Source organism: Lampetra planeri, chromosome 7 (genome assembly GCF_965212315.1).
Source record: "Lampetra planeri chromosome 7, kcLamPlan1.2.h2, whole genome shotgun sequence".
Classification (NCBI taxonomy): Eukaryota; Metazoa; Chordata; class Hyperoartia; order Petromyzontiformes; family Petromyzontidae; genus Lampetra; species Lampetra planeri.
In genome coordinates this window covers 3,939,562-3,960,397 of record NC_136113.1, presented here as the reverse complement: position 1 = coordinate 3,960,397, position 20,836 = coordinate 3,939,562, and the positions used below count along the sequence as shown (strand labels likewise).

Genomic DNA, 20,836 nt, shown 5'->3' with positions numbered 1-20,836 from the left:
AGTTTTGACATGTTTTCTTGTGGTGTGGCGTGAAAGTCTTGCACTACACGTAATTGCAGCACCGTGTTCTGGGACTTTGTGGTTACAGAAGGAGAGTGGTCTGAGAATTATCGTGCCACGTAACCCTCAAGCCATCACGCCTCGGTGTAGCTCCTGGAAGGCTCACTTGTACGACACCCGAAAACACAGTCCTGTTTGGTGTCCAGTGTTGGGCCCGCTTCAGTGAACACTCGGGAGGATCCATAATTTTGTTAAGAGGAACAGGCGGTGGTGGGAGTGAGTAGAAGGGGAGGGGTTGAGTTGATGGCTGGTAGGGTCACCTACAGTGCAGGGCAATCGCCTCCAACCATAAAGTATTGTATCCCTGTGTAAAGCAGAGCCGACACAAGGTTGCAGGGGGTTTGTCTTTTATTGCTTCCCCCAGTCCACACTCGTCCCCAGCCTTCTCGATCCGGTTCCCACCAATTCTCCCTTCTCTCTTTATATCTCATCGCCTGCTCCTCCCCCGTCCCACTCCCCCTCTGCTTTTGGTGGGGATCCTTCCCCTGACATCCTTTTCACCTGCCCCCCCCCCCAAATAAAATCGATCTCTAAAGCAGGACAGAGTGTTGGCCGAAGGTTGGGTTCTTCACAGCGTTCAGAGGCAATTTGTAGCTGTCAGGAAAGCCTGCCGCAGCACGGTCACCAAGGCCACAGCCATATCCACGTGATGTTCTCGGCTGCATTAGACCCCATCCAAAGGTCCCTATCATTGGTGAGCAACAATTGGGTCTCAAAACACCATATATCAATAATAATAATAATGAATCACATATTGTGCCTTTCATCAAACAACCACTCCAAGGCAACTTACAATAAGCTCAGACATCAGACTGGACTCAAATATGAATCGTGCAGTTTTAACTGTTTGCCACATCTTCTTGGTTCTTTCGGTAAAGTCACGTAGAAGGGAAGTAATAAAATAATAAAAATAAAACATAATAAAATTATTTTTATTATTTCATTACTTCCCTTCTACGTGACTTTACCGAAAGAACCAAGAAGATGAATCCCTGCAGTCACGAAAGCTTTAAATCAAAATGTTTCCCACATATTCCCTCTCCGAATCTCACAATGAGCCATGCACTCTTTTTCACCATTTCCTTTTTTCACTGGTGATATTTTTTGTATTTTCGTGGTTTTATGTCTTTTAAGGCACTCTGAGATGCCGTGATATATTCATAATGCATGCAGCATTCATCCACATACCACACTTCTTCTCACCAGTCGTTTCTCATGCTCGAAATTCCTCATGAGAGGGCCATGTCTTGAGGTATTACTTAATGCCAAAGAAAAGCATGACCAAAGTTGTATAATCGAAGATGGTTCAACGATCCTGAAGCTTATTTGACAAAAGACCGGATAGATCGGTTATTGGGGCCATCACGAGACAACAGTATGCCAATCGGAGTGCACGAGATGTGTTGTTGTTCAGAGTAATGAGTTCAATGGATAACAACTTGCAGGCAATTAAATGGTTTCAGTTTGCCCTCTAATCAGGGTTATTTTTTTTCGAGTTCATAAACAGCATTTAATATTCAATGGAAGGCAATACCACCATATCATTGTTTGTTGAACTTCTTTTGCACCGTACGTAACAAACCGTGGTTGTTTTTTCACAAGATAGCAATATCAAAAGTATCGTAATCTTCTGTTATGCTTCTGCTATGTGTAAACAAAGCATTCATCATGACTTGAATCGTTTGTAAAGTAAAAAGCAATAACTCCATATGTTTCGTATTTAAAATTCAAAGCAGCATCCTACTGCGACTGTTACAAAATACACTCATATAGAGTGTACACTACGGGCAGACTCATGCCATGGCTCTTTCAATCATTGTGTGTGTACACCAAGCCTCTGACGCGTCCATCGATTATATATTGTTTTCTGAAAACCAGGACGGTGTGACCTTTCCATTACACAATTCACCACGGCCAAGAGAAAGTCATTTTAATTTCATGTGCACGCCTTATTTTGGAACAATATTTTTCCCCTGCTCGGCATATATACTGTAGCTGGCTCCCTGAAATGGTGTCGCCATCTGGTGCTTTATATAACGACGATGTCCTCTGCGAATATGAGATGGCTAACATTGTTCATGCCTTCATTTGTTCCAATAATTGTTGTCAGGAAATATATTCAAATGTTGCGAAAGCCTTGGCGAGATTGTATCTCCTCGTCTAACTTGTCATCCGATTAGCTTTTTTACCCCACTCCTATCATGTAATTTGACATTGCATGGGGAATACTATTTGAGGAAATATTCAGCTCAAATTCATGTGGACTTTCATAACCAAAGAGCTAACGCAATTTCAAATACCAAAAAAGTTCATTTTGGACACAAGCCATGATATTAAAGGTCAATGTTACACTACACTTTATAGGTGCCTGCATGTATATAAAAAAAAATGTCCCGCACAGTGGAATTATTTTGATTAAAAAAAACTATAATAAATCTAATGTGGTTGGATTGGTGGCACAGTGGTTAGCGGATTGCAAAATAAACTCGGCTATCTGAATTCGATTCCAAATCACAGCTAACATCAGTGGGGAGTGATATTTGAATCGGTACTGGGTATCCCCATCACCAACCTGCACTGACCAATGTGGTGAAGTATGGTCAAACAATCCCCATGACTGACAGCATAAGGAGACCATCTAATAATACATTGACAAATTACTGAGAATACAAATTATAACAGGTAATATCGCCTTAATGAGTTATATGCACTGTGAAATAATTATCATCATCATGCAGTTTACCTTGCGATGCCTCATTGAAGTTGAAGACTATTTTCAGACGGGTCCTGCTACATTGGAATATTTGGCCAATTCCCATCTTCTTATCTCTTGTGGCCTATGATGAGAAACTATTAGAGATTCAGGTGGAAGTGATCGAGCCATTCAATTGCTTTGAGAACTTTTGAATTTCAGATACTGTAGTGCATTAGTATTTCCACCCTGTAACGGTGAAAAGCCCCAACGAATGTCATCAGGGGCCTCCCATCCATATAGGCGAACTAGGCGGTCGCCCAGGGTGCCAAATTCGATTAAAAACAGACAAATCAAATAACGAAAATGTCATAATTTAAATTCCCGTTCGCGTACAGAGGGAACGTGAATTTTAATTCGTTTCTCAACATTTCTGATAATGTATTGGTTGGACAGACGGACGTACGGACAAACCGAATAAGTATGCCTCTGTTGAGAAAAATCCGCTTAAAAAAACACATTAAGCGGAAAATAGGGACAAAATGTTTCCCAGTTTCCCAAAGACCTCAGCCTAGATCTGCCCTTGGGGTTTGGGGATGGGGGCGCCGATTGCATGGTTCGCCAAGGGCGCCAGTAGCTGGCAGCTAGTCTAGGGCCGCCCCTGAATGTCATAGCTACAGCAACCGAGCGTCGATCATCAACCTCCCGGTTAGAAGATAACACTTTAAAGCCAATTCCAATTGTTCGGCTTCTTGTGGGACGAAACCGGGGAACCCGAAGAAAATCTACTCAAATATCTCCATAATACATGGTTTTTGGGTTAGATCGTGTAAATATATAAATGTGTCGTTAAACTCGCCACCACCCGACAGTAAGGTTTGTCACGTAAACAGAACATGACAATTCGTTACTAGTACAGCACACCGGTGTGTTGGAGAGCAAAGCCACAACATTTACAATCTGAGTACGACGTTTCGCCAGTAATTACAACCAGGATCATCAGGCGGGAGCCAGATTTGTGGAGAAATCCTCCTGTTTCGTTCCTGGAGAACAGGTCCGTCAAGTAGACAGAGTCTGAATGTGTTTTTTTTGTCAGACTCTGTCTACTTGACGGACCTGTTCTCCACCTGAGGACGGCTGCTTGCGTTGTGGCCGAAACGTCGTGAGAATTATTTTATTATGTTTATTTTTATTATTTTATTACTTCCCTTCTACGTGACTTTACCGAAAGAACCAAGAAGATGAATCCCTGCAGTCACGAAAGCTTTAAATAGAGGGGTAGATGTGATGACATCACTTTGTGTGGCCTTCTTGTGCGAAGTTGTGGGGGGAGCGGGTTAAATATCTGCTTGAGAGACAGACATTCAAGAATCCAATGCTGCTCTACTGCCATCTCTTGGCCACGTGGCAGCCATTCCCGTGTGTAAGGGGTACAAATGTATTCTCCCGGGGGTGACCGCTGAATGTAATCAGGCAAGGGGGGCAACAGTGCCGGATTCACTACGTGACACGATTTTTGTTCCTGGGTAGTAAGTGTTATTTTCTAATTGCTTATGCCTCAAAATTATAGAAAATGCCTATTATTCCCCACAAACTTTGCTTTTGTGACCAGGACTTTAGTGAAGGAATGACACAAATGCACACATTTTTTCATTGAAAATTCAAAATATAATTTCAAAATATCACTGTCATGATCACAAAAGCAAAGTTTGTGGGAAATAATCGCCATTTTCTGTATCTTTGAGGAATAATCAATTAGAAAATAACACTTACTACCCAGGAACAATAATATATATGTTTTTGTTACACAGTGGATTACCCCAGTAGCAAAAGTAGCTACATACATAGCTACGGGCCCCGCACTTTCAAGGGCCCCGCGCTAAATGCTTTCAAGCTATCAATTCCGGTTCAGTGATTCTGCACTTGCTCTATTACTATAGTGCTATACCGCCTTCAACTTTTATGAACGACTGGGTGTTTAAGGTGAGCGATTTGTCGTATTATCTGGCTGTATAGCAAATGAAAAAATACAATAACTTTACTATGCAAGTAAAACATTTATGTGTTTTAATATTTGTGTTTTTTTTTAATTTAGGACCCCTTTATAACATATTCTACATGTCCCGCACAAGCTTAATCCGGCACTGGGGAATCGCATCCCGTCGCCAACATGAAATATACACATACGCGCCCACGTGTCTGACGAATACCCCACAATTCGAGAGAAGAATCAGCAGCAGATATAGAATGAGAGGGTGGGGGGGAAGATACCATAAATGATGTTGGTGGATAGTGCGCGCCTGATGTGGAAATGAACAATGTTGTTACGGAAACCAGCAGGTGGCGTAAGAGCTGCGTGAAATGGAGGGAAGTTGGAATGACGGCACGATCGTTGTGGCAAGTTAAGGATTCTGTCACGTCCCTGTGTGAAAAGGATGGCAAACTTTGGATACCCGCCGTGAGAGCGTGAGGCTAACATGTGAAGGCGTTGACACTTGAGAAGGCATCAGTAATGCCTGAGACTCTCGTTCACTTGCAAGGTTTTTCCAGCGCAAATTGGCCCAACAAATATATTTGCTAAATCATTAGCGTCTTGTGTGAACAATATACTGTGTGCCGTTGTGATGTCTGTCTGCTTGTATGTCTGTCTATAGTTTTCTAGTTAGATTTTTTGTTGCTATTTCTTTTATACCTGATGATGATTGCTTGTGTTGCAATCGAAACGTCGTAATATGTTATTTTTATTTATTATTTTATTTTTAGACGTGACTTAACCGAAAAGAACCAAAGAATATACTGTAAGTAACATGAAAACTTGTCACGTGCACTTAGATTGCCCTACAACGTGGCCAATGAATGCTTTGTGTTATGTATTATTACAGAATATAGTTTTGCGTTGAACTGGGATCCTTTATCTTACAGATCCTTTTCTACAAACATCTGGCAGTTCAGCAGCATTGGTTCAAGCAAGCCTGACTGCTGATGAGACACTGAATGTGGAAACGGTCCTGTGTTTTACTTCTATTAAACTGATTCTGATGAAAATATTCCTTCCTAGAATGCCGTTCGGCTATTACAATGTATAAAAGAAATCAAAACTTTTTTTAAGTGGAGGGATAATTTTTTTAAAGGATTAAAATTAGTGTCATCTTTCGAGAACAATAACTATTGAGTCTCGCACGCTTATATACGTCAATGTGTGCACGATTTTTGCAAATGGCAATATCCCTGTTGTTATCTCTCTTGGCTGTCATACACAAGTTTAAATACGTCGTTAGTGGGCATGGGGACACTTAAAAATCATGTTCCTGAAGGTCAAAGAGCGTCCCTAAAGGTCACAGTATATTTTTTTCTCTCCTCATTACGTGTGGTACCGTGTTGGATGTCCCCGATACACACATTTTCATAAGCTACGCAAGATGAGAGCGGCTCGTGGTTGGGTTCAGGGGTTGTATAAGGCCGTGATTTAATATCGTATATATTTGACTTCGTACATTACTTTTAATGCAGTGCTGTTGTTTCGAATAATGCGCTGGCTGCTTATTGTTACGAAGAGTGATCTGTGAAGATAATGTTGCCTATGCCCGAAGAGTCGCCTGTAATATGTGATATTTATATTGCAGGCGACTGATGACGATTGCTTGCGTTGCGATCGAAACGTCGTAATCTATTATACTTTTATACCTACGTGACTTTACCGAAATAACCAAAAAATATGGATTCCTGCAGTCTCGAAAGCTTCAAATCAAGATTGAAATATGTGTCCCGTTTTCTTTTAAGGATGTATTATTGATGGATGTGTTATTGAGTTTTTGTTACTTAAGCTAGTTTTTTCGGGTGTTGTTGAAAGCTGTTTACTGTAGAGATGCACAATAATTAAGCAGACTATGCCTTCTTTCCATCTGCCCCTTCACGTTAAAAAGTATAGATTTTTACACGCACCATAATTCATTCAATAAGGTACCGTACATTGGGCCAATAGCAGGCTAGCGGTTACAACTTCATGGCAATGTTGACCCAACGTTGCATGTTTACTGGGTTGGCCACATGGCCACGTGAGAATATTTTATTTCCCCTCAGTGTTGGGTTTATCTTGGTTATTTAAGACAGCACGGTACCCGAGCTGTGTTGTGTAATTAAGATGATCCTCTGACTGTTGTTTCATTTAGACAGCGCTGCTGTTTGAGAAATGCTCTGGTTGTTGTTTAATGCCATGTAGAGTAAGTGCTTTGGTTTTTTTAAATGTTATTGCATTCAATTGGGACCACACATGTCTTAAAGAGAGGGCTCTTGCCGATAACATCTGGGAATTCACGAGCACTGATTTATGGAAGGCTGCCTGGCAATGAGGTACTGAATACCGAAAAGCTATCCAGTGTTTGCTTGTACTGAATCAATATTGCAAAAGTATATCATAAATACACTCCCAAATGGCCTTGTGGTTGAAGTATACGAAAATATACTTTTATATCTGTTTATGTGCAAGGGCAGATCCACGTTGGAAGACGAGACGTTCTCCACAGCGACGCTGATGGTTGTTTTGTGTTACATAAGTTGGCTCACTGGCTCTCGTCTAATTATAAACGGGGTCCCCTTGTGGCTCTTGCCTGAGGATTTTGGGACAGCGCTGTTTTACATAACAGAGGGGGTTTTTTAGGGTTAGATCGCGTAAATATAAATGTGTCATCATGAGACCTCCTTTGCCAGTACCAAAATATGAGAATAGGTTTTCCCCTTTTTTCCGGCAAGAAAATTGTCTTGCCGTGTTTTTTACACCTGATGATGATAGCTTGTGTTGCAGTCGAAACGTCGTGAGAATGTTATTGTTTTATATTTGTATTATTTCATTGTTTCCCTTCTACGTGACTTTACCGAAAAAGCCAAGAATATCTCAACACCTGCTGTGTTTTTCACACCTGATGAGAATTGTATTGTTTTATATTTTTATTGCTTTATTGTTTCCCTTCTACGTGACTTTACCGAAAGAACCATGAATATTAATCCCTGCAGTCACGAAAGCTTTAAATCAAAATGTAGGTGTTGAGATGTTAAAACACCAAACTGAAACCTTTTGCAAGGAATCATGTCTGCATGAACCACAATACTTGCGGTCAGAATGCAAACAAAAACATACTCTGATAATCTTAATTTAGGAGCTTTCGTGACTGCAGGAATTATTCTTTGGTTCTTTTCGGTTAAGTCACGTCTAAAAATAAAATAATAAATTAAAATAACATATTACGACGTTTCGATTGCAACACAAGCAATCATCATCAGGTATAAAAGAAATAGCAACAAAAAATCTAACTAGAAAACTATAGACAGACATACAAGCAGACAGACATCACAACGGCACACAGAGAGAGGACACACATCGGCACAAAGAGAGGGGTTGTCTCTATGACGGTCCCTTAAATATAGAGAGGGGGGGCGAGAACGGAGAGAGGGAGGGGGCAGAGAGAATTAGCATATCAATGAGTGTACGCCAACGTACTGCTGCTGCTGCAAGTAAGATGACAATGTGGAACGCGCACGCAAAATTGAAAACTAGGAGACAGGCACACGAAAATTAAATAACCCAGCAAAATATCGAAATGTGATGTAATACAACACAGAGAGTCGGTTAACACACAATTAACGCATAGCCTGGTTGATTACGTGTTTCAAAATTTGCTAAGTTAGAATTTTAAGTGTGAAAATTCCAAAGAGAGGACACAGGCAGAGAGAACAAATAGCCAGAAAGAAAAAGGATAAGCTTAAAACTTCCCCGTAGAAGTGGTTCAATCTTAATTTAGGAGCTTTCGTGACTGCAGGAATTATTTTTAGACGTGACTTAACCGAAAAGAACCAAAGAATAATTCCTGCAGTCACGAAAGCTCCTAAATTAAGATTGAACCACTTCTACGGGGAAGTTTTAAGCTTATCCTTTTTCTTTCTGGCTATTTGTTCTCTCTGCCTGTGTCCTCTCTTTGGAATTTTCACACTTAAAATTCTAACTTAGCAAATTTTGAAACACGTAATCAACCAGGCTATGCGTTAATTGTGTGTTAACCGACTCTCTGTGTTGTATTACATCACATTTCGATATTTTGCTGGGTTATTTAATTTTCGTGTGCCTGTCTCCTAGTTTTCAATTTTGCGTGCGCGTTCCACATTGTCATCTTACTTGCAGCAGCAGCAGTACGTTGGCGTACACTCATTGATATGCTAATTCTCTCTGCCCCCTCCCTCTCTCCGTTCTCGCCCCCCCTCTCTATATTTAAGGGACCGTCATAGAGACAACCCCTCTCTTTGTGCCGATGTGTGTCCTCTCTCTGTGTGTCGTTGTGATGTCTGCCTGCTTGTATGTCTGTCTATAGTTTTCTAGTTGGATTTTTTGTTGCTATTTCTTTTATACCTGATGATGATTGCTTGTGTTGCAATCGAAACGTCGTAATATGTTATTTTAATTTATTATTTTATTTTTAGACGTGACTTAACCGAAAAGAACCAAAGAATACTCTGATAATATATGCATTGTCTTTGATTGGTCCACACCAGAGACATCATGATGGAGCTGATCAACCCCGAGCTCTCATTACTCTGATAGTGCGTTGTCTTTGTGCCGTACGCCTTTTGGCGTCCTCTGGTCTAACACCGTTTGAGACGAGGCTCAAAAGAAAGCTGTCTCTGGTGTGGACCAATCAGTCTCAAAGACAATGCAATATATTTTCAGAGTATTTGTTTTGTTTGCATTCTGACCACAAGTATTGTGGTTAATGCAGACATGATTCCTTGTAAAATGTTTTGTTTGTTGTTTTAACATCTGTTTTGTTGCTGGAAAAAAGGGGAAACCTATTCTCATATAGGGGCCGTCCATAAATGACGTCACGCGATTTTGGACGATTTTACCCCCCCCCCCTCTTCGTCACGCGGCGTCACAAAAAGTCAGACTCCCCCTCAAATATGACGTCACAAAGCTCTGCCCCCCCCCCCCCAAATAAAACATGCTTCAAATTGCTTTAAACTATTGTCATTGTAGTGAGTATTTAATGTGGCGCTGCACTCTGATGTTGTAGGAAAAAACATTTATTAAAAAGTCTATTTAATTAAGTAGAACGTGTTGTCTATATTTATTTAAAGTTGCGCATTTTGATGTGACGTCACATTTCTCACCCCCCCCCCCGTCACAAATCGTCACAAATGTCCGACCCCCCCCCCCCCTAGGTGCGTGACGTCATTCATGGACGGCCCCATAAATGTGTCGTTAAACCCGCCACCTCTGGCTGTCCGCCCGATAATGGCAGTTTTTATTTACTGTAATCGTACTCAGATTGTAAATGTTGTGGCTTTGCTCTCCAACACACCGATGTGTGTGCTGCACTCGTAACGAATTGCCACGTTCTGTTTTAAGTTGTGTTTTAAATTCTGTTTTAAGTTCTGTTTCACGCGACAAACCTTTACCAATTGTCTGTGTCCTGGTGGTGGCGGTTTTAACGACACAACATTTATATTGACGCTATCCAACCTCCAAAAACCTCCACCCTCTCCTCTATGTCGCACGAGGGAATGTGCCTGTCGGCCGCTAGAGACGCTGCGTGGCGTCCCCGGTGAACAATTCACCGGGAGCGTTGGAGAGAGGACGGCGGTAGGAGGCGGTGTTGGCGGCGGTAGGGGTGGTGGTAGGGGGCGGTAGTGGTGGTGGTGGTAGGGGTGGTGGTGGTGGTGGTGGTAGGGGGCGGTAGGCGGTGGTGGTGATAGGGGTGGTGGTAGGGGTGGTGGTGGTAGGGGTGGTGGTGGTAGGGGTGGTGGTGGTGGTGGCGGTAGTGGTGGTGGTGGTAGGGGGTGGTAGGGGGCGGTAGGGGTGGGGGTGGTAGGGGTGGTGGTGGTGGTAGGGGTGGTGGTGGTAGGGGTGGTGGTGGTGGTGGTGGCGGTAGTGGTGGTGGTGGTAGGGGGTGGTAGGGGGCGGTAGTGGTGGTGGTGGTAGGGGTGGTGGTAGGGGTGGTGGTGGTAGGGGTGGTGATGGTGGTGGTGGTAGGGGGCGGTAGGCGGTGGTGGTGATAGGGGTGGTGGTAGGGGTGGTGGTGGTAGGGGTGGTGGTGGTGGTGGCGGTAGTGGTGGTGGTGGTAAGGGGTGGTAGGGGGCGGTAGGGGTGGGGGTGGTAGGGGTGGTGGTGGTGGTAGGGGTTGTGGTGGTAGGGGTGGTGGTGGTGGTGGCGGTAGTGGTGGTGGTGGTAGGGGGTGGTAGGGGGCGGTAGTGGTGGTGGTGGTAGGGGTGGTGGTAGGGGTGGTGGTGGTAGGGGTGGTGGTGGTGGTGGTGGTGGTAGGGGGCGGTAGGCGGTGGTGGTGATAGGGGTGGTGGTAGGGGTGGTGGTGGTAGGGGTGGTGGTGGTGGTGGTGGCGGTAGTGGTGGTGGTGGTAGGGGGTGGTAGGGGGCGGTAGGGGTGGGGGTGGTAGGGGTGGTGGTGGTAGGGGTGGTGGTGGTGGTGGCGGTAGTGGTGGTGGTGGTAGGGGGTGGTAGGGGGCGGTAGGGGTGGGGGTGGTAGGGGTGGTGGTGGTGGTGGTGGTGGCGGTAGTGGTGGTGGTGGTAGGGGGTGGTAGGGGGCGGTAGGGGTGGGGGTGGTAGGGGTGGTGGTGTTGGTGGCGGTAGTGGTGGTAGGGGGTGGTAGGGGGCGGTAGGGGTGGGGGTGGTAGGGGTGGTGGTGGTAGGGGTGGTGGTGGTGGTGGCGGTAGTGGTGGTGGCGGTAGGGGTGGTGGTGGTAGGGGTGGTGGTGGTGGCGGTAGTGGTGGTGGTGGTAGGTGGTGGCGGTAGGGGTGGTGGTAGGGGGCGGTAGGGGTGGTGGTGGTAGGGGTGGTGGTGGTGGTAGGGGGCGGTAGGCGGTGGTGGTGGTGGTAGGTGTTGTTGGTGGTAGGGGGGGTGGCGGTAGTGGTGGTGGCGGTAGGGGTGGTGGTGGTAGGGGTGGTGGTAGGGGTGGTGGTGGTGGCGGTAGGGGTGGTGGTGGTAGGTGGTGGCGGTAGGGGTGGTGGTAGGGGGCGGTAGGGGTGGTGGTGGTAGGGGTGGTGGTGGTGGTAGGAGGCGGTAGGCGGTGGTGGTGGTAGGTGTTGGTGGTGGTAGGGGGCGTGGCGGTAGTGGTGGTGGCGGTAGGGGTGGTTGTGTTCGGGGTGGTGGTAGTGGTGGTGGCGGTAGGGGTAGTGGTGGTAGGGGGTGGTAGGCGGTGGTGGTAGGGGGCGGTAGGGGTGGTGTTGGTAGGGGTGGCGGTAAGGGTGGTGGTGGTAGGGGGTGGTAGGGGTGGTGGTAGGTGGTGGCGGTAGGGGGCGGTAGGGGTGGTGGTGGTAGGGGTGGTGGTGGTGGTAGGGGGTGGTAGGCGGTGGTGGCGGTAGGGGTTGTGGCGGTAGGGGTGGTGGTGGTAGGGGGCAGTAGGCGGTGGTGGTGGTAGGGGTGGTGGTAGGGGTGGTGGTAGGGGTGGCGGTAGGCGGTGGTGGTGGTGGTAGCGGTGGCGGTAGGGGGCGGTAGGGGGTGGTGGTGGTAGGGGGTGGTGGTAGGGGGCGGTAGGGGGTGGTGGTGGTAGGGGGTGGTAGGGGGCGGTAGGGGTGGTGGTGGTAGGGGGCGGTAGGGGCTGGTGGGTGTAAGGGGGTGGTGGTGGTAGGGGGCGGTAGGGGTGGTGGTGGTAGGGGGTGGTGGTGGTAGGGGGTGGTAGGGGTGGCGGTAGGGGGTGGTAGGGGTGGTGGTGGTAGGAGTGGTGGTAGGTATTACCATCATTAGGGAAAAAAACGGTGATCCAATCTCCGACCCCCAGGAACAGGTTTGCAGATTTGCTGAGCATGTCTGTGAGGTCCTGGGGGAGGGGAAATCCCTCAGCCAGGAAAACATCATGGCACAAAGTGGGGATAACCCTGCTGAGGCTGCGGTGCCTCAAATATTGGAAGAAGTCACCCTCTGTGAGTGGCTGGCTGAGGTGCCATCTGTTGAGGAAGTACTAAAGGCGATCCGGAGTCTGAGACCAGGAAAGGCACCGGGCAGAGATGATTTCCCAAGCGAAATGCTGAGGGAGGGTGGCGTTTCTGCACAGACTGCCCTATATGACATCCTAACAACAGTCTTGACCACTGGACGGGTTCCGCAGGATTGGAAGGATGCCCTGGTGGTCCCCCTCTTTAAGAAGGGGGACCACATAGACTGGAACAACTACAGGGGCATCTTACTCCTCAGTGTGCCGGGAAAGGTCCTGGCAAGGATTATTCAACATCGCCTTGCTAGGCACGCTGAGGAGAGGCTTGCGGAGCCCCAATGCGGTTTCAGGAAAGGGCGGTCCTGCACAGATGCCATATTTTCTGTCCGTCTGCTACAGCAGAGGTGTAGGCAATTCCAACAAGACCTACATCTCTGATTTATTGACCTGGTCAAGGCCTATGATACCATCAGTAGGCCTGGGCTCTGGGTTGTTCTTCGTGCTTTCGGAGTTCATGACCCTCTGCTCACGATCATTAAGGACCTTCATGATGGTGAGCGGGCCCGGGTTAAACTACGTGGCCGGGAGTCAGAGCCTTTCCCTGTACACCTTGGGGTGCGACAGGGATGACCTCTGGCTCCCACATTATTTAACATCTATTTTGACCACGTAGTTCGTGAAGCCTTCAATAGCTGTACCGGGGAAATCTCCATTTGGTACAGATATAATGGGAGGCTGATCGATGCCCGGGTGCGATCAAGGGATGGCTCCCTATTGGTCAACCACGTTATGTATGCTGATGATTTGGTAATAGCTGCTCATTCAGAGGGGAGTTGGAGACGCTGCTGCTGAGACTGGAGCGTGCCACTAAGAGGTGGGGCCTTACCATCAGCCCCACCAAAACTAAGCACCTGCCTCGGTATTTTGTACCATCGGACACTCCACCCCCAAAACTCCCAATCGGTGATGGGGCAGTAGTGGAGAGAGTGGAGAGTTTCCCATACCTGGGAAGTGTGCTTATGACCGGCTCCAGTTTAACAGCAGAGGTCTCACTCCGAATCAGTCGAGCGGCAATATCTTTTCATCAGTTGCGTAACGCTCTGTGGAAGCTACCTGGTCTGTCGCTCCGCACGAAGCTTCAGGTCTTCTCGACCACAGTCATTCCCTCCCTTCTCTACGCTTGCGAAACGTGGACCCCCCTAATGGAGCATCTTCGCCGGTTGGAAACATTTTGGCTGGTCTGCCTACGATCCATCCTGGGTTTAACCAGGCTGGATTGTGTGAGGAGCTCACAAATCCTTGAAAGATCTGGGCAAAGTCCCATCGGTGAGCTCCTCCGGCAGGCAAGGCTGCGTTGGCTGGGTCATGTAGCCCGCATGCCCAGCCACCGCATGCCTAAACAGCTTTTGTTCGGCCGGATCGAGGGGGCTAAACGGGCGCGGCAAGGGCTAGAAAAGAGATGGAGTGATGTGGTACAGGAAGACGTGGAGCTGAGTGAACTTGCCGATGACTGGTACCAGCGGTGTCAAGATCGGCCTCTGTGGAGGAGGCTCGTGAAGGACGCTACTGGGCAGTTGGAGGCAGTCGCCCTCCAACAACAACGGAGGGCGGAGGAGCGACGCTCACAACAACGAGCGGAGCGCCGGGTGGCTAAAGCACAGCAAGTTGGCACAGTAGGGGGCACAGGTGGTGCATCAGCCAGTCATCTCGGTCATCTCAGTCAGTCGACCCGTGGCACCTGGGTCTGCCCCGTGACCTCCTGCCAGCGGGCGTTCGACACTTCACGTGGCCTCAAGGTGCACATGGCCTGGCAAAAGCGTCGTGGTGACGTCACCGCCACTTAGTGGCGAATGGCGGTTGTTGCTGTTGTTGGTAGGGGCGGTGGTGGTAGGGGTCGGTAGGGGTGGTGGTGGTAGGGGTGGTGGTAGGGGGGGTGGTGGGGGTGGTGGTGGTGGTAGGGGGTGTGGTGGTGGGGGTGGTGGGGGTGGTAGGGATGGTGGTAGGGGGTGGTGGTAGGGGTGGTGGTGGTAGGGGTGGTGGGGGTGGTGGTGGTAGGCGTGGTGATGGGGGTGGTGGGGGTGGTGGTGGTGGTGGTAGGGGTGGTGATGGTAGGGGTGGTGGTGGGTGGTGGTGGTGGGTGGTGGTGGTGGGTGGTGGTGGTGGGTGGTGGTGGTGGGTGGTGGTGGTGGGTGGTGGTGGTGGGTGGTGGTGGTAGGTGGTGGGTGGTGGTGGTAGGTGGTGGTAGAGGGGGTGGTGGTGGTGGTAGGTAGTGGGTGGTGGTGGTGGTGGGGGTGGTGGTGGGGGTGGTGGGGGTGGTGGTGGTGGTGGTAGGGGTGGTGATGGTAGGGGTGGTGGTGGTGGGTGGTGGTGGTGGTGGGTGGTGGTGGTAGTGGTGGTAGGTGGTGGGTGGTGGTGGTAGGTGGTGGTAGAGGGGGTGGTGGTGGTGGGGGTGGTGGTGGTGGGTGGTGGTGGTGGGTGGTGGTGGTGGGTGGTGGTGGTGGGGGGTGGGTGGTGGTGGCGGTAGGGGGTGGTTGGGGTGGGTGGTGGTGGCTGTAGGGGGCGGTAGAGGTGCTGGTGGACGTCACGTCACGTGACGTGCCCGGGAAACTGCAGGCCCAAGCTTCCCGTTCAGCGGCTCGCCGGCCGCGTCCTCTCCTTCCCGCACCGCCACCGACAGACCGACGACGACCACCGACCGACCTACCACGACGACAACGACAATGGGCGAAGAGGAGGACGAGGAGGAGGAGGATCAGCGAAGCCAGAAGCAGAATGTGTACAACGCGCTGCTGCCCTACGCGGGGCCGCGACTGCAGGTCGAGGCCGGGCGGCTCCTGGCCGAGCTGAGACGCAACTTGGCGAGGGCCGTGGAGCTCCGGGAGCTGTGGCCTGGCGGGATGCACTGCACCAGGAGGCTGTCCCTGTAAGGGCTCGATCCTTCCTCGCCTTGCTGTCGTGTTGGCTCGTTTATGCTTGTGTTGTTGCTGTTGTTGTCTGTCTGTTTGTGCGTGTCCGGGGCCCTGTGTGAGCGCGCTTGACTGCCATGTGCGCTTTGGTTGTCATCATTGTGCTGTCTAGGATTGATGGACAGCTCGTCATGGGTGTCCTCTCTGCTTGTGTCCTTGCTGTTTGTCTCCGTTGTCTTGTCATGTGTGGGTCGGCTCGTTGCCTCTATTGCTTGTCCTCCTCTCTCTCGTCGTATGTTCAGTGTCATGGGTGTTGTATGTACTGCAGCTGCCCTGTCTCCTCTCGCTTTTCTCGTGGCAAGTCGAGCTGACGGTAGGATCGTGTCCCATCGGTGCCTCTGTGTTGTTGTTGCTGCCTCGTTCTCTCGGTCTATGTCTCTCTCGTGTACCTGGTCTATCCGATTGCGTGTCGTCTGCCCAAAGTCTTCTCGATTTACCGGCTCACACGGTCACACGGTGTCCAGTGTGTACAGTGATCAGCCTCTACTTGCCATGTGAACAGTCCGCATGACACACGTGTTTTGTGTACATGCGTATGTGTGTATGTTGAACTTCTTTCGCACGGTACGTGGCCAACCGTGTTTATATTGTGTGTAGATTGTGTTTATGTATCACGCGGGGCAATTGTGGGCAGGGTTTAGATTAACCTGGTCTCTGTGCCTGGCAAGAGGGGCTGCGTTAGGAATGTGTGTAAGGTGAGAATGAATTCACGGGCCTAGTGCTGTTGCCCCGGGGTTGTGACCATGAGATTTTGCAAGTCACCCTTGGCACACACTGCCTCCCCACGGTCCCGTAGGCCCGCCACAGTGAGGATTGTGTTAAGCTTCTGGGAAGATAGTACTGCACAATAGTGGGTCGTTGTTTTTGTATTTACAGATACTTTTTTCCCCTTAGAATTGTGACTTTTACAAAGCAGATTCAAACATGTCCATTTGACGGCCCGCCAAAAAAGGTCAACACACTGTGGCAGGCCTCCTCCAAAAAAAGCGTGTTCCCCCTCCTTGTGTAGAATTAAACCTGCCGTCCTAATGCTATGATCGTCATCATCATCAGCAGCAAAGTACAGAATATTTTTAGAGATCTTAATTGGCTTGGGGAAGGGGGGGGAGGATAGTGAGCTCTAATGCGATTCCATGACACTTATGACAATGCCAAGGCCCAAGCCAAGTTACCTTGGCGTTGGATAGCCTGAGAGTGATTTCACCTGTGTGTGTGTGTTATGTGACTACTTTATGTTGTGTTCCTTTCTGTTCTGGGCAGTGTGCCATTAAGATGCGGCAGTGTGCCTGCTGGTGACATTTTTGTGGGTGGGACTTAGCAAGTTGCAATTGCATTTACTCTTTTGCAATATGCAGCATAATAAGCCACAGTAAAAATATACTTTTTAATTGTGTGGCTGCTTTATTGTAAACTGTGGTGTCGTTAATTATGAATACAAGATTCACACTTAAGTGCTCTATGTAATACGTTTGTGTAAATATTGCATTCTGTTAAATTCGTGGCATTTGTCTTTTTCAGGTACATTCGCCTGTATGGGAGAAAGTTTAGCAAGGAGGACCATGTCTTGTTTGTAAACCTGGTTTATGAGCTGGTCACCATCCCCAATTTGGAGGTCAGCATGGTGCAGAGCTTCGCACGACTTCTCATCACGTTGCTCAAGTGAGTTTCAGCTGGCTCCTCCATCAGGGCTACACAGCATGGCCCACAATTGACAAATATTTAAATGTAAAATTGTGACCATTAATGATAAAACCGAACCATTCCATCAGCACTTGTCGTATTTGTTTTTCACCACGCAGAAAAAAGGACCTTCTTTCAAGAGATGACATTGTTCTTCCCTGGAGGCCTCTCTACCAGCTGGTGGAGAGGGTGTTCTACTCAAAGAATGAACATCTGGGGTTGAACTGGTACCCAAAGTAAGCAATACCAAATTCCACAACTCAAAGTATTGTCATTATAAACAGGCGCTGTCGAGAAAGCTTTGCGAATTTAACAACAGCAATTCTCTCAGAGAACCCATCTTCATTATTTGAAAACTTGCCAGAAAATCTGGGATATTGTTTCTAAAAAAGGCTGTGGTATTGGTGTAGTCACAATTGTTCTCTACTTGGTGCCCATGTCATTGGAGGGTGCGCTGTACACATTTTAAAGCGTGAATAGCACACCACGTGTATTGGCCAGTAATCTGAATAACCCAGTCACATGCACCTTGCTGAAAATAGAACTTGGCTGCAAGGCGTTTATGGCCGTTAATAGAGAATGTTATTGAACTTATGATTTGATCATGTCATTGATAAAGAGTATACTGTGTGTAACACGTATTTACATGTATAATCTTTTTAGATGTTACAGTTTGTAATAAAATGCTGTGCAGACAATGGTGCATGTAGGCGACCTTGTCTGCTGTGGCTCCTAGTTGTCCCCTCATGAGTGTGGCCTATTTAAATCTTGTTTTTATCCATGGTAGAATTCATAGGATGGATGAATGGCCTTTGCCGCATCCATTTTTGTTATGTTTCTCCGTTTGCATTGTAGTTGCTGCGGGTAATGGTTTCACTGCTTTATTGTATTCCTTTGTCTTGAAATCCAGTTCTCAACAAGGCTCACCATCTCCTAGATCACTTTTGCTTAATGCAATACATAGGTGGTAAGGAAGCCTCCCTACATATGTTGCTATATGAGCATTGAAGCCTTGTGTTACTGCTGTGTGTCACATGAGGATATGTGTAAAGAGGTGCAGAGGGCAGGAGACTGATTTGCTTTAAAACTGACATCAGCCTTGTAGTTTATTGACTAACTGTCATAAATGGTTTGTATATATTCACTTACTAACATTTCTAAAATGAAAATTATATTTTGCGACGTCTTAATGGGAGATGTTCAAACTGTTTGGTAAGATAAATTTCATGTTAGTGCCCAATGGGAAAAGTGTGTTTGAGCAATTGTGTTACGTTAATCAGTGTTTTATTTTCGATACTGTGCAAGAGTTTCCCTTCAATCGTGGGTTCTCTGCAGGGAACTTAGAATTTTCTGGCAATGTGTGTCTTGTGTGTCAAATGTGTAAGTGTTACTCCATCGTATAAAACTAGATTAATTCAAAGTGCATGGATAACATATACACTATATTCGCAGTGCTGCAATGTTGTCTTGCTTATGCTCGCCACTCACTAATCCATATGTTTTTACTTTTGTTTGACTCCTGTGATTCAGTAAATGTGTATTGCAACTTGTACAATATGATTTTTTTTGCATGCTACTGCATTTTATGTGTCCTGCTCAGTTTATACCATTTAAAGTGTAAAAAGTTGTACTCTTAATGAAGAGTACATCAATATAACAAATAATCGTTTCTGAATAGCATATGAATGTTGCATTTTATGTTGCATTACACTGTATCAATAAAAATGTGAAGCTTTGCATTCACTTGTTTATTTTACACCTGTCACACAGTTCCCTGGAAAATGTTCTCAAGTCTCTGGTGCGCTGCTGCCGAACGTAAGTCCACTCTGCAAGGTCCGACCGTGTCCGTCCAGCGCGCTCGCTGAGCTGAATTGGCTTCCAGTTGCCGAACAAATAAATTGTGAATTCGCACTCATTACACACGAAGTGCTTGCTACAAATTAACCACAATACCTTGTTGATCTCACCAAAGAGCATAAACCATTACACAAACTGTGGTCATCCGCGCAGCGGCTTTTGGCTAACCAGCGACCAAAGATAGTCACTGCATTGTGCACTTCCAGATTGCGCTTCTGCGGCCGTCTGGAATGCTCTTCCAATATTAGGGCGCCACAAGAGCTATTGATGTTTACATCTGGATTGAAAATTCATTTCTTTCAGCTGCTTTTTGCGTTTAGTTTGTTCTCCTTCCCCCACACCTCCAATTATCACGTTTGGCTGTGTATGGTGCGAACGAAGTCCACACTGATTCATCAGATACTGTGAAGACTTAAAATCTCCCCGCTTGTTTGCTTTGCTACTAAATATTGACATGACCTGTGTGACAAAAAAAACATAAAATTCGGCATGTTTAATTTTGTTGGTTTGACCTATTTGATCTTTTATTTTCAGGTATTTCTCAGACGAATCGACTGCCGAAATGCTGGATGAGTGGCGCCCTCTGCTCTGCCCCTTTGATGTCACCATGCAAAAGGGCATCAGTTACTTCGAGCTGTTCTTGCCAACATCTCTGCCACCAGAACGTCATCACAAAGGCTTCAGGTAGGATGCTGGCAGGTCTGAGAGAGAGAGAGACATTGCTCACTGGTGTGTGCTGTTTGGGATTATAATGCAAGCAGGCGAGCAGACGGTGAGAGCCACTTTGCATTCCGTCATCTCACGGGCAGTGAATGGGTACTACAGCATGCGTGCGCTTAAATGGTGTGATGCTTTACTGCGGAGTTGAGTAACTCTTGTTTCTTGCTGATGTTTCCACAGACTTTGGTTTGACGAATTCGTTGGAATTTGGGATTCTGTACACAACCTGCCACAGTGGGAAGGAGTAAGTTAAGTTAAATGTAAAGTAAACATAAGTATCTAACAACGTGTTTACTTTGACATACATTACATCCACAATGAAAATGTTATTTAATCCCTGTATATTACTTGGTACAGACGTTTGTGTATAGATCAGGCATGGAAATGTCACGGATAGAATGAACATTATAGATAACTTATGTTAAACAAAGACATCATATGCCATCACAGATGGACATTACAAATAACTACGTTAAACAAAGACATGATATACCATCACAGGTATTGATTGCTATATTGCTCAAACTGAATTGGAAACATGTTTGGAGAATGTAACCAAATGTTATTTGCCTATTGATAATCAAACTGCTTGACTGAACTTTTAAATTTCGATTTAAAGCTTTCGTGACTGCAGGGATTCATCTTCTTGGTTCTTTCGGTAAAGTCACGTAGAATGGAAATAATAAAATAAGAATAATTAAACGTCGTGAGAATTATTTTATTATGTTTTATTTTTATTATTTTATTATTTCCATTCTACGTGACTTTACCAAGAAGATGAACTTTTAAAGTTAAAGGAAACTAATAATGTATTTGTTCTGGCCAACAGAGTCTGGTGAATCTCTTTGCCCGGCTGAGTTCAGAGAATATAGGCTACATCGACTGGGACCCCTACATACCCAAGGCAAGTGGCAAAGTTTTAATTTCATTGAA

General features: G+C 46.9%; 1 protein-coding gene across 2 annotated transcripts in view; it reads left to right on the top strand.

Annotated features, from left to right (window-relative positions):
* Nucleotides 1-15,255: 15,255 nt before the first annotated feature.
* The window catches only part of PSME4 (proteasome activator subunit 4), a 37,424-nt gene continuing 31,843 nt past the window's right edge, over nucleotides 15,256-20,836 (top strand). Inside the window, exons 1-8 of one of the 2 annotated variants that reach the window (XM_078595989.1) lie at nucleotides 15,256-15,603; nucleotides 17,165-17,305; nucleotides 17,446-17,562; nucleotides 18,237-18,293; nucleotides 19,097-19,141; nucleotides 19,718-19,867; nucleotides 20,084-20,147; nucleotides 20,733-20,807. In XM_078595989.1, coding sequence (XP_078452115.1) covers nucleotides 15,401-15,603; nucleotides 17,165-17,305; nucleotides 17,446-17,562; nucleotides 18,237-18,293; nucleotides 19,097-19,141; nucleotides 19,718-19,867; nucleotides 20,084-20,147; nucleotides 20,733-20,807 — 852 coding nt within the window. In that variant the 5' untranslated portion in view covers nucleotides 15,256-15,400. The remainder of the gene's footprint in view (nucleotides 15,604-17,164; nucleotides 17,306-17,445; nucleotides 17,563-18,236; nucleotides 18,294-19,096; nucleotides 19,142-19,717; nucleotides 19,868-20,083; nucleotides 20,148-20,732; nucleotides 20,808-20,836) is intronic. The other variant, XM_078595990.1, reaches the window with a different exon arrangement.